This window comes from Rhinolophus sinicus, linkage group LG13 (assembly GCF_036562045.2).
Source record: "Rhinolophus sinicus isolate RSC01 linkage group LG13, ASM3656204v1, whole genome shotgun sequence".
Classification (NCBI taxonomy): Eukaryota; Metazoa; Chordata; class Mammalia; order Chiroptera; family Rhinolophidae; genus Rhinolophus; species Rhinolophus sinicus.
In genome coordinates, this window is record NC_133762.1 from 60,726,823 (window position 1) to 60,741,435 (window position 14,613).

At 40.2% G+C, this 14,613-nt stretch overlaps 1 protein-coding gene across 1 annotated transcript; it reads right to left on the reverse strand.

The window, feature by feature from the left end:
* Nucleotides 1-10,073: 10,073 nt before the first annotated feature.
* Nucleotides 10,074-12,909, reverse strand: CST11 (cystatin 11). The gene is made up of 3 exons (XM_019718664.1): nucleotides 12,685-12,909; nucleotides 11,970-12,074; nucleotides 10,074-10,157 (listed from the first exon to the last, which is right to left on the reverse strand). The coding sequence occupies exons 1-3, from the start codon at nucleotides 12,907-12,909 to the stop codon at nucleotides 10,074-10,076; spliced, it is 414 nt and encodes a 137-aa protein (XP_019574223.1).
* Nucleotides 12,910-14,613: the final 1,704 nt, after the last annotated feature.

The window sequence follows — 14,613 nt, forward strand, 5'->3', positions numbered from 1 at the left end:
TCAGCTCCAAACTCAAGCTGTTGTTTCTCAATGACCTATGTGAGAATAGCACGGGTGACCTTGGTGTTTTGAGCACTGTGCTCTAACCACAGAGCCAACTGATAGCCCATAAAGAAAACATCTTGAAAACAGTGAAAGAGAAAAGACTCTTTACCTATAGGGAGGGAAAGAACAATTTAGATGACAGCAGATTTCTCATCTTAAACCATGGAGGCCAGAAGTGGTGCAATGTTTTCAGGTGATGAAAAGAAAACAAACAAACAAAAACCGTTTCAACGCAGAATCTTATATCTACCAAAAATATCCCTCAGGAATGAAGGGGAAATTAAGCCATTCTCAGATGAAAGGAAACTAAGAGAATTTGCACCAGAAAAACTTAACCTAAAAGAATAGCTAAAAGAATTTCTCTAAATAGAAAGAAATTTATAAAAGAAGGAGTCTTGGAAGATCAGAAATGAAGAACACAAAAAGTGAAAATTTGGGTAAGTACAATATGCTTTTATTATCTTGAGTTTTCTAAATTATGTTTGATGGTTGAAGCAAAAATTATACCATTGTCTGATGTGGTTCTCAGTGTATATAGAAGAAATATTTAAGGCACTTGTAAATGAGGAATGATAAAGGGATGTAAAAGTAGGTACTTTCTACATTTTATTCAAAGTGGTAAAATATCAACACCAGTAGACTGACAAGTTATGTATCTATAATGTAATATCGAGAGCGCCACTAAAAAGACTATGAAAACAGATACACTCAAAAACAGTGTAGATACATAAAAATGGAATTCTTTAAAAATGTGCAAGTAACTCACAGGAAGAAAGAATAAAGAAAACAGAAACAACAACAACAACAACAAAAACACAACAGAACAAACAAGGCAAAGAGTAAAGTGACAGATTAAAGCCCATACATATCAATAATTATATTAAATAGCATGTTCAAACTACACATAAGTGGCTTAAATAAGGCAATTGAAAGACAGAGATTCATAGACTGAATTGAAAAAATAAAATGACTCCACTATATGCTGTATACAAGAAACTACTTCTAATATAATAATATGGGAAGGTTGAAAGTAAAAGGATGAAAAAGGTTATATTAGGCAAACAAAAAAGAGAAACGTTATCAAAATGGCGGTGTGAGGTGAGCCTCTGAAAAGCTCCCCTGGAATTTACAACGAATCAGACAACAAAAACTCCACAAAGGACTCCCTGCACAGCAGACAGGCAAGACGAAGAGGCCCACACCGAGGTCACCTAAAGGTGGGCGAATCGCGCGAGTGGGGGAGGAGGGAAGGGAGATGTGCAGAAACGGAGCCACGCAGGCAAAGGACGCAGACCTAGCTCAGTGCTCCGAGCTCGCTGCTTCCCGGAACTACCGCAACTGTGGGAGAGGGAAGACCTCGGACTGCTAGGGCTCCGCTTATGGCCCACAGGGCTGAAGGCACACCATATAACATGGCTGAACCCAATGCTCATGGCAGAGACCTCAGAGCAAAGACTGAGGGAAGAAGGCTGAAAATGGTGGTTTAAACCCTCACTGCTGAGCAGAGAACGGAAGCTTTAGGCACTGAGACTAGCCGCCCCCTCCCTCCCCTCCCAGAGCTCGCAACGCCCCCACCTGTCCAGTGCTAGAAACAGAACAGTAGCAGTGTCAGATCAAAAGAATAGAATATTTGCTGTTCTGAGAACTGTGGACTGCAGACACAGATTTGCAGCCCAACTAGTTCCGGCAAAGGGGAGGGAGCTGTGGAAGCAGGACCAGCTGTGGTGGTGGTCGCCACCATTGCTCTGGGCCACCTCTCACAACTCACCCCGCCCCTGGCCCCACCTATCTGGGCGGATCCCTGCAGGAGTAAACAGAACTGGTGAAACATACAGGCTCTGTATCTGGACCTGGAGGAGCTTTGGAACATCAAAAGCTCTCCGCATACCCACTGGGACACTGCGCCCTGTGACCTAGATGAACTATTAACAGAGGAGAAGCCCGTCTCACAGGGAATCCCCCCATTGTGTGAGAAGCTGGAATAGTGCAGAGAAAACAGCACTACCGTGTGAAAGAGAATAAAAGGCTGCAGTCAGAGAGAAAATAAAACATTCTACCAACAAGTACTGGAAAACAACAGAAAGACCTCTTCCTATCAACCTGTTTCAGAAGCCACTCCTGTAGATGTCTAGGAAGAGAAATAGTAAATCAGTAATTGCCATGAATAACCAAGGCAACAAGATAGCTCAGAAAGAAAGTGAAAAGTCTCCAGAAAAGTAACTTAAAGATACAGAAATATGTGACTTAAATGACAGAGAATTCAAGATTGCAATTCTGAAAAAACTCAACGAGATACAAGAAAACACAGATAGGCAGTTAAATGAACTCAGAAACACAATCAAAGAACAGCATGAACATTTTATGAAAGAGATTGAAATTTTAAAACAGAACCAAATAGAATTTCTGGAGATTAAGAACTCAATAGAAGAAATTAAGAACGAAATAACCAGCTTAGGTAATAGAGTTGACCAAATGGAGGAAAGAATCAGTGACATCGAAGATAGAAACCTGGAAATTACATAGAAGGAAGAAGAAAGAGACTTGAGACTTAAAAGAAATGAAAGAACATTCTGACTCCATCAGAAAGAGCAATATAAGAATAATGGGCATACCAGAAGGAGAGGAAAGAGAGAAGGAAACAGAGAATATATTCAAACAAATTGTTGATGAGAACTTCCCAAACTTGTGGACAGAACTGGACCCTCGAATCCAAGAAGCAAATAGAACACCTAATTACCTCAATCCCAACAGGCCTTCTCCAAGGCACATTGTATTAAAGCTTTCTAAAATCAATGACAAAAAAAGAATCCTCAAGGCAGCCAGGGAAAAGAAGATGGTAACCTACAAAGGAAAGCCCATTAGATTTATCGTCAGATTTTTCAAAAGAAACTCTACAAGCCAGGAGGGAGTGTAACCAAATACTCAAACTATTGAAAGAGAGAAATTATGAGCCAAGAATAATGTATCCAGCGAAGATGTCCTTTAGATATGAAGGAGGAATAAAGACCTTTCCAGACATACAGAAGCTGAGGGAATTCTCTAATACAAAACCTGCACTACAAGAAATCCTAAAGGAGGCTATTCGACCACCATCAACAGGGACAATGTGTGGCAACCAAAATATAAAAATGGGGAGAGTAAAGGCCTGAACCGGAATATGGGAATGGAGAAGGTAAGCGTGCTGAAGATAATGGAATACTCTAAATATCAAACTTTCTTTTACATAAACTTAAGAGTAATCACTCAAAAAAAATCCAGAACTGAAATATATACTGTAATAAAAGAAGAAACAGAGGGAAAAATCATAGACTACCACCACACAGAAATAATAGACAACAACAAAAAGGAAAAGAAACAATGGAGACACAGCCTTACCAGAAAACTAAAGATAGAATGACAGGAAATCCTCACATATCAATAATCACCCTAAATGTAAATGGACTGAACTCACCAATAAAAAGGCACAGAGTAGCAGATTGGATCAAAAAACTAAACCCAACCATATGCTGTCTCCAAGAGACACATCTCAGCTACAAGGACAAGCATAGACTCAAAGTGAAAGGGTGGAAATTGACACTCCAAGCAAATGGTACCCAGAGAAAATCAGGTGTAGCCATAATGATATCAGATGAAACAGACTTCAAGGTGAAAAAGATAACAAGAGACAAAGATGGACATTTCATAATGGTGAAGGGGACTACACAACAAGAAGACATAACAGTCATCAATATTTATGCCCCCAATCAGGGAGCACCGAAATATACCAAGCAACTACTAACAGAACTAAAGGGAGAGATTGACCAAAACATAATTATACTAGGGGACTTAAATACATCATTGACAGCTATGGATAGATCATCCAAACAGAAAATAAATAACGAAATAGCAGCCCTAAATGACACATTAGATGAAATGGACATAATTGACATTTATAGAGCACTTCATCCTAAAACATCAGACTATACATTCTTTTCTAGTGTACATGGAACATTCTCAAGGATAGACCTTATATGGGGACATAAAACTAGCCTCAGCAAATTTAAGAAGACTGAAATCATACCAAGTATGGTCTCTGATCACAAGGCTTTGTAATTGGGTATCAACTGCAAAAAGAAAGCAGGAAAAAACACAAATACGTGCAAATTAAACAACATACTTTTAAAGAAGGACTGGGTCAAAGAAGAAATTAGAGGAGAGATCAAAAGATACATAGAAACAAATGACAATGAAAATACATCCTACCAAAATTTTTGGAATGCAGCAAAAGCAGTTTTAAGAGGGAAATTTATATCATTACAGGCTTCTCTGAAGAAACAAGAAAAATCCCAAATAAATAACCTCATGCTACACCTTACAGAACTAGAAAAAGAAGAACAAGTGAAACCCAAGGTCAGCAGAAGAAAGGAAATAACAAAAATCAGAGCAGAACTAAATGAAATAGAGAACAAAAAGACAATAAAAAAAATTAATGTGACAAAGAGCTGGTTCTTTGAATAGATTCACAAAATTGACAAACCCTTGGCTAGACTTACTAAGATAAAAGGAGAGAAGACACTAATTAACAAAATCAGAAAGGAAATCAGGGAAGTTATCACGGACACCACAGAAATTCAAAGGATCATCCAAGAATACTATGAAGGACTATATGCCACCAAATTCAATAACCTAGAAGAAATGGACAAGTTCTTAGAAACATATAGCCTTCCAAGGCTGAACCATGAAGAACTGGAAAATCTAAACAGACCGATCACCAGTAACGAAATTGAATCAGTCATCCAAAATCTTCCCAAAAGCAAAAGTCTGGGACCAGATGGCTTCACTGGTGAATTCTGCCAAGCCTTCAAAGAGGATCTAATACCAATTCTGCTCAAACTCTTCCAAAAAATTGAAGAAGAGACAGTACTCCCCAACTCATTTTATGAGGCCAATATTACCCTGATACCAAAACCTGGTAAACACAGCACAAAAAAAGAAAACTACAGACCAATATCTCTGATGAATACAGATGCAAAAATCCTAAATAAAATTCTAGCAAATCGAATACAACAATGCATTAAAAAGATTATTCATCATGACCAAGTGGGGTCATCCCTGGGGCACAAGGATGGTTCAACATACGCAAATCCATCAATGTGATACATCACATAAACAAAATAAAGGACAAAATCATATGATAATATCAATTGATGCAGAAAAAGCATTTGACAAGATTCAACATCCATTTATGATTAAAACACTTAATAAAATAGGCATAGAAGGAAAATACCTTAACATGATAAAGGCCATATATGACAAGCCCTCTGCCAATCTTATAATTAATGGTGAAAAACTAAAGTCCTTTGCTCTACGTTCAGGAACACGACAGGGCTCTCCCCTATCACCTCTGCTTTTCAACATAGTGTCGGAAGTCCTTGCCAGAGCAATCAGGCAAGAGAAAGAAATAAAAGGCATCCAAATTAAGACTGAAGAAGTTAAATTATCACTCTTTGCAGATGACATGATGCTATATATAGAAAACCCTAAAGACTCCACCAAAAAGCTATTAGAAAGAATCAATGAATACAGTAAAGTTGCTGGCTACAAAATCAACGCACAAAAGTCCATTGCTTTCCTATATACTAACAATGAAATCTCAGAAAAAGAAATACAGAAAACAATTCCTTATGCAGTTGCAGCAAAAAGAATAAAATACCTAGGAATAAACTTAACCAAGGATGTGAAAGACCTATATGCTGAAAAGTATGACATTTTTGAAAGAAATTGAAGAAGACACAAAGAAATGGAAAGACGTTCTGTGCTCATGGATTGGAAGAATCAACATAGTTAAAATGGTCATATTACCCAAAGGTATATGCAGATTTAATGCAATCCCCATCAAAATCCCAATGGCACTTTTTTAAAGAAATAGAACAAAAAATCATCAGATTTGTTTGGAACCACAAAAGACCCCGAATAGCCAAAGCAATCTTAAGAAAAAAGAACAATAATGGAGGTATCACACTTCCTGACTTTCGCTTGTACTACAGGGCTACAATAATCAAAACACCATGGTATTGGCAGAAAAACAAACACATAGACCAATGGAATAGAATTGAGAACCCAGAAATAAAACCACATAAATATGGACAGATAATTTTTGACAGAGAAGCTAAAAACATACAATGGAGGAAAGACAGCCTCTTCAATAAATCGTGCTGGGAGAATTGGATAACCACATGCAAAAGAAGGAAACTGGACTGCTATTTGTCACCATGTATCAAAATTAATTCAAAATGTATCAAAGACTTAAGCATAAGACCTGACACAATAAACTGCATAGAAGAAAACATAGGTACTAAACTTATGGACCTTGGGTTCAAAGAGCATTTTACGAATTTGACTCCAAAGGCAATTGAAGTAAAAGCTAAAATAAACGAATGGGACTATATGAAACTTAAAATCTTCTGCACAGCAAAAGAAACCATCGACAAAATAAAGAGCCTACCAACTGAATGGGAGAAGATTTTTGCAAACAGTGCCTCCGATAATGGGCTAATATCCAAAATATACAAGGAACTCATGCAACTCAACAAAAAAAAAAACAAACAACCCAATTGAAAAATGGGCAGAGGACCTGAAGAGACATTTTTCCAAAAAGGACATACAAATGGCAAATAGACATATGAAAAAATGCTCAACCTCACTAATCATCAGAGAAATGCAAATAAAATCCACAATGAGATCACCTCACCCAGTCAGAATGGCTATCATCAACAAGACAAATAATAACAAGTGTTGGAGAGGCTGTGAAGAAAAAGGAACCCTCATACACTGTTGGGAATGCAGACTGGTGCAGCCGTTATGGAAGGCAGTGTGGAGGTTCCCCAAAAAATTATGAATAAAATTACCATATGATCCAGCATTCCCTCTCCTGGGTATCTACCCAAAAAATCTGAAAACATTCATACATAAAGACACGTGTGCTCCAGTGTTCATTGCAGCTTTTTTTACAGTGGCCAAGACCTGGAAACAACCAAAATGTCCTTCGATAAATGAATGGATAAAGAAGTTGTGGTATATATACAGAATGGAATACTATTCGGCGGTAAGAAAAGATGATATAGGAACATTTGTGACAACATGGATGGATCTTGAGAGTGTAATGCTGAGCGAAATAAGTCAGACAGAAAAAGCAGAGAACCATGTGATTTCACTGATATGTGGCATATAAACCAAAAACAACAAAAGAACAAGACAAACAAATGAGAAACAGAAACTCATAGACACAGACAATAGTTTAGTGGTTACCAGAGGGTAAGGGGGGTAGGGGGTGGGAGATGAGGGTAAGGGGGATCAAATATATGGTGATGGAAGGAGAACTGACTCTGGGTGGTGAACACACAATGGGATTTATAGATGATGTAATACAGAATTGTACACCTGAAATCTATGTAATTTTACTAACAATTGTCATCCCAATAAATTTTAAACATAAATTAAGAAAAAAAAAGAGAAAGTAGTACAGGCCATATTAATATCAGATAAAGTAGACCTCAGAGCACAGAAAATTTCCAGGTATAGAGAGGAACATTACATAATGATACATCCACTCTGGAAAATAGTTTGGCAGTTTATATAAAAAAAAACACAACCTTTAAAATATGTTTTACCATATGATGCAGAAACTGCACTCCTGAACATTTAACCCAGAGAAATGGAAACTTATGTCCGCAAAAAAATCCCGTACACAATTGTTCATAGAAGCTTTATTTGTAATAGCCCCAAATTTGAAAACAACAAACATATCCTAAAAGAAGTAAATAGTTAAACTGTTGAATCATAGTATACCATAAAATAATACTCAACAATCAAAAGGAACAAACTATTCATACATGAAATAACAAGGGCTTTATGACCAATCTCAAAGGTTACATACTGTGTGTATGATTCCATTCATATAACATTCTAGATGTGGCACAATTATAGAGATGGAGAATAAATTAGTAGTTGTCAGGAGTTTGAGATGATGGGGAAAGGGAGATGTAACTATAAGGGTAGTACAGAGTATCTTTGTGATGATGGAATATTTCTGTATTTGGTGGTAGTGGTCACATAAATTTACACATGTGACAAAATGACACATGCACATTGTATTAATGTCAATTTCCTGGTTGTGATATTTTTCTATAATTATAAAAATTATGTAACCAGGGAAAGTAGATGAAGGGTAAAAGAGACCTCTCTGAAACTTCCTGTGACTCTACAATTATTTCAAAATAAAAAAATATTAAAAAACTCATTAAGTTGAGAAATCCAAAAGATCAATGGGCACAAATCTTTAATCTTCCCTTTAATCTTCCCTGAAGATAATAATCCTTGCCTTCCAACAAAGTAACAAAAATGCCAGAAGAGAGTTGAGTGGCTGATCAATATTAAATTGTACTGTTAATGCCAGTATTCTTACTAATTGTTAACATTTATTTTAATATCTGCTTTGTGTTAGATACTGTGTTAAGCAATTTACATGTATTATCATAATTAATCTTCATAACTACCTCCAAGAAATTGGTACTGTTATTGTCAGTTGAAGATGAGAAAATTGTAGGTTAGCATTTTCCCAGGTAGTTGGTGGAGGGGAATCCCACCTGGGGACCACCTGAAACAGGATCCTGAGCACTCCAGAACTCTGGTCGGGGAGTAAAAGGTGGGGAAAAAATGGTTCTTTCAAAGCTCTGGTCTGTGTCCAACTTGTGAAGACTTTGACCACTGTGCATCTCAATGCACAATTCACATGTATGAGGAGTTATCCTGTTGGTGCTGGACTTAAATCCTTTCATGTCTTATCCTCGGTGTATAATAGCCCGTGTTCCAAATGCCAGCACCTGGGTCCCTTTATCTCTGGCTGCTTACTCTGTCCTGGAGCGGCCCCAGGCCACAGGTTCCAGGGAGTTAATGTGTTCTTAGGAGCTGCCCTGCAGCCAATACCTGACTAGAGCTGTTGCATAAATATCCCAGCTTCCTCTCTCTTTAGGTAGATGAATGTCGTGTGTTTGAGTGTGTGTGTGTGTGTGTGTGTGTGTGTGTGTGTGTGTGTGTGTATGTGTTCCACAGTACATAGAGTTTGCCAATGATATTAAGCCCCCAGGCTTTTGCCTGAGCTCTTTGGAATGAGTTTTTCCTCTCTGCTCAGGAATGTAAATGAGCACAGATGTGACCCAGTGAGCTGCTGGCAGCCCTTTTGATACCACATGGAGGAAATGGAGTGGAGAGATGAGCCTGGTGACATTGTTTAAAATCCTGAACCATGCTATTGGGTGGGGAATGTTTATTCTCCATCCATGGAAGAAGAGCCCCTTAACGTAGTATTCCTGGTTTCTCTGTCCTCAACCATTCCTCTTCTAGAGAAATGAATCTGCTTGGTCTACTTGGGAAGAAAAAACTGGCCATTGTAGCCCAGGTCCTCCTCCTTCCCACTTGGGCCACATGTTTTCTTTGGAAACTCTGGGAGAGGAATCTCTCTATGAAGAGAACTGCTCTGGTCCAATGTTGCTGAGGCTGGGGGTGTAAGTCCATTTCTACACTGTAGTATTAGAAAGAGCACTTTCCTGTAAAAATGAAGCACATCTTCCACCTAGTCCTTATCAGTAACAAAGGCCCTTGTCTTTTTAGTTACTTGTGTTATTTCTTCTTCTTTTGTACTTTAGACAAGGAAGGGGATACTCTTCATTGGACCCTCAGAGATACCATATTGCCAATATCTCTTGGCTATTCAATTAAGTAGCTTTGAAGTTCTGTTGTCATGCAGGTTATATTGGCTATCAGGCGAGGAATTACTTATGTCACCTCATTTGGACTCCAACACTGCCCTGGCTCAGAAGACCTTCAGAATGTGTTATTATGAACAAAAGAATTTAGGGGAAAAGTGGAATTATGCATATTAAGAACATTAAGAGAATAGATGAACGAACATTTATTTTCTATATTGAGAATTACTGTTTATGGCAGGATACTTTCACGTGTAGTGATCACAGGGGTGTGCTCCAGGACACTTAGCCATTGGTGCAGTTTTTGTTCAAAATTTTGTACTTTTCAAACCAGGGAACAACAAACACTGAGTAGAAGCACTCAATTTGCTAAAAAACAAAAACAATATTTAAAAAAGATCAACATGCAAGGTGAAAATTTAGAACAGGAAAGAAGGGTATATAACACATGTGGATGGGGAAAACGGCACCACCTCACCACACCTCCAATCTAGATATAGTTTGACCTTTATTTTGATTTCAATCACCCGATAGTATTATGGCTGAGATCATCCCAGAAAATGTCCTTCTCTTTGTACTTAGACTTGGAGACTAGAAATAAAGTGTTCTCCTCGCACATATTCACTGATTCCTTTTTCGTCTTAAATTTACTCATGTGTTGTTTACTTCACAGTTTTCCTTAGTTGGCCTGTACTGGCTTCATCCAGCCAGCCAGCCACTCTCTCATCCATCTCCATCCATCCTTCCTTCTACACATCTATCCTTCCTTTCTTTCACCTTCTTTTCACCCAATCCATCCACCTTTCCTTTCTTCCTTCCCGTCCTTCATTTGTCCATCATGCACTCATTCATCACATTCTTTCTTTCTGTCCCTTGTCCCTATTCTCTCTCAAGATTTCCCTTTCCTTTTTCACTTCCTCTCCTCCCATAATGACAAATCAATAAACAAATTTTGCATGTTATTGTAATTTCTTAGTACAATTTTGTTTTACTGCTTTTCGTTGGAAAGCCTAGGGTAGGGAGTGTGTGTGTATGTATGTGTTTGGGGGGGAAGCTTAAATATTTACGTTTCTCCTAAAATAGAAATCAGCATACTAACTCCACCAATCAAATCCATCACATTAATAAGATCCTCTAATTTTACTTCAATTTTTTTAAGTAAAAATTTTTTGACAGTAATTTTACTGTCGTCTTCAATTTTTTTTCATAGATTTCATGATCCTTTTCAAAGAAGACCCAAAAATTCTACCTTGCGAGATTTTGAAGAATTATTTGTGCACAAAGTGAGGAGGAAGCTCATGGATGAATATGTTTCTGTGTTGAGAGCACCCAGGCTACCAGGCTATTGTAACTAGAGTTATCATATAATTTATGGACCAGACACGTTGCAAGCAAATGTGGATGCCACTAATGATTACACTAAGAAGCTAGTTGTAAATCAGGACCATTCTAGGTGGGACATAGGATCATCCTCATTTTAACTCGTTTGGGTAAACAGAAGTAATTGTCAGGGCTTGTAGGCCTTGAGACTTTCATGTGGGCCCACCCTGACTATGCACACTGTAACAATAATGGTCTGGCCAGCCTCCTTGGATGTGACAACATTGGGTGGGAATGAAGTCTATTGGGGACTAAGCCACTTTTGGGGGGTTGTGGCTCCTCAGCAGATCACACACATGCATGCAGATTTGTCCTCCCTCACCTCAGCCCACTCCTACCACCAGTGCAACTGTCTCTGAACTCATTTTCTTATCTTCTCCAACACTGCTGGATGAAAGGAACAGAGGCCAGCAGCTGAGTGATTGTGTGCTCATGTCAGCTGATGTTCAGATACTCCTTCAGGTGTACCAGTGAGGTCCACTGGCTGCTAAAATATTACTAATAATTAACTACTTCCCTCAGCCCCAGAGTGTAGCCCAGTCGCTCAGCCACTTAGCTCCTCCCTCTGAACCCCTCCAACTTCCCCATAATTCTTTTAGCAACAAAGGAGCAGTGCTTATTAGGCAGGATCTGGGTTGCTCTCACCTTCACTGTTCTGTTTTGAGAAAGTAGGTGCTATCCTGCATTCTTTTTAAGCAAGCTTACACATATCCCCAATAATTCTACCCTGTCATCCTAATACCACAGGAAAACCCCATTGAAAATGAGTTCTTTCTGAGTTAATGGGCTTTCAACCAGTACCTTGTAAAGCTCTCCTTCCTGAAAGGTGCAGTTTTCAGTTTCCAGTCTTTGACAGGTGGTCCGCCGCATCTCTAAGTTCAAGTGATACTCCATGTGGTCAGTAACCTGTGGGAAGCAATTGTCAAGGAGACAAAAGGATTTCTTCTCCTTCTCCATAGCATCTGGAGCCAGGAACTCCTTCCATAGTGCCCAAGGTCAAGGACCCCATCCTGGACATAGTGGTTGGCTCCTCGCTCTCCTAACCCTCTGACTCCCATGCCTGCTTTTGTCATTTGAGGAGAATTCACCAGAAGTCACTCTGTGGGCAAAACCATTCTTTGGAGAACCCAAATTATGCCCAGAATCTGTAAACTTTGTCTACAAAGAGCCAGAGAGTAAACAGTTAGGCTTTGTGGGCTATGTGGCTTCAGTTGCAAGTACCTAACTGCAATTGTAGCATGAAAGCAGCAGACATGACATAGACGATGTGGCTGGGAGTCAATAAAATGACTTACAAAAGCAGGCAGTTTGGGCCCATGGGCCACTATGTACTGACCCCTGGTCTTGGACATCATCTAAGTGACTTAACTTTACCCTCTCCAGTGAACTTCTTTCTTTTAAAAAGCCCACTTCACACTAAGTGAGGTTAAATTTCACTTGAGTGGACTTGCTCCACAGTGCCAACAGTCCCTTGGCATAGGGGCATGGTGAGGAGAGGGGAGAGGAACCCACTAACCAGCTTCTTGACCTTCAGGACTCGCACAATCCGGAAGCTGTACTTGTCGTCACTTTTCTTATTGAACTCATTGGTCACAAACTGCATGGTGGCTATCACATAGGTTTCTGATGCAGGTACTTCTTGGACACTTATAAAGGTTTTCTTCCTTGCTTGGTATGTGAGGGCCACCAGGGCCACCAGAATGACCAACAGAATCTGTGAGACCTGCCAGGGTCTGGCCATGGCACCTCAGCTGGGGAAGAACAGGAAGAGCCTCCTCAATGTCCTGCCAGGGGCCAGTCGGCTCCCACTGACCCTGTCTGGCATGGCTGCATTTAAGCCTACCTATGGTAGACGCCCACAGCTCTCCTCCCCATTCTCTTCAGCAGCAGCTGAACCTGAAGAGCAGGGAGGTTTTGCAGTGGTTAGTAAGCTCGCTCTCACTTCCTCTCGTTCCTTTCACATGCATTTGTGTCTCGCAGACATACACTTACGCAAACACCCATTTCTTCTCTTTTGGGGGCAGTTCTCTCAGTAACACCCGCTTTGTGCTGTCCCAGCATTATGTGGGTAGAAGCTAGGTCAGAGGCCTCTGTCCACTGAGCTCACCTCAGCTAAGGCCGTGGGAAGTTTAGATTGATAGGAAGCAGTGGAGACACAGGGAACCCAGATCCCAGAGCAGTGGGGCATGAACAAGTGAACCGGGTGAACATAACATTTTCCCTGTCCTTTGATTCTTCCTGTCTTATCTTCCCACTTCCCTGGCTGGCCAGGATACAAGCCTTCCCTCAAGCCCAAACCTTGTTTTTCCCCTCTGTATTAATAATTCTTAACCTTGGGAGGTGCATGGGCCCTCTTGGAAAAGGTGATACCCCTAGAAAATGGATGATGTGGCCTACATGGGGAGCAGGATCCACTTTTGGGTGCAGTCATGCTGTGGATTTATTTTCACTTTCCACTGCCCTTTCAGATAGATTCAGCCATGCTGTTTGTCCCCTGCAACATTTCATAGCACTATCAGACAATACAGACAGCCTCAGTCCAGTAATTAAGATGCCAGCCTCTCCATATGATTAGAGCTTTGAATGTGGTTGAAAGCTTGCTGCTCCCTCCTAAAGGCCTGCATGTGGGAAGAACTGATTTCTTCTTTTTCTTTTCCCCCATCTACTCTAGCTACTCTACCTCCACTGTGACACAACCATAGGTTTCTGGTGCTGGTACTAGGGGAGGTAAAAGGGGCAGAGGGATTGAAAAGTTCCTACTGGCTCCAGCTTCAGTGTTCCCCAAACTTGGTGGAATTATAAAGCTGACTGTTCTACAGGTCCCTTCTTGGTTCTCCCCTATCCCCCACTGCTAGTTACCCCTCCTCTCAGTTCTTTTGACAGCTGTGTTAGTTTCTCCCGACTGCTGTAACAAGTTACCACCAACATTGGCTTAAAACAGCGCAATGCTCTGGAGATCAGAAGTCCTAAAATCAAAGTGTTGGCAGGGTTGTGTTCTTTCTGGAGACCCTAGGGAAGGGCCCATTTCCTTGCCTTTTCCAGTTTCTTGATGCTGCTTGCACTGCTTGGCCCCTGGTCTCTTCCTCCATCTTCAAAGCCAGGAGTATAGCACCTTCCGATCTCTCTCTGATTCTTTCACCTCTGATTCCCTGGTAACATCTCCCTCTCCAACTCTCCACAGCCCTCTCACAAGGACCCTTGTGATTACATCTGGCCAACCCAAATAATTTAGAATGATCTCAATATCTAAAGATCCTAACTTAGTCATATCTACAAAGTCCCCTTTTCCCTTAAAGGCAGTATATTCATATCCCAGGGTTAGGATGGGGACATTGTGTGTGGGGGGGTATTATTCTCCTGTCACTGCAGCACAATGTTTCTCTCTTCCTTCTGGTGCTTGCCCCCCCTCAGCCTGAGAATGCTATGGTTTCTTTTGGCTGAAGTG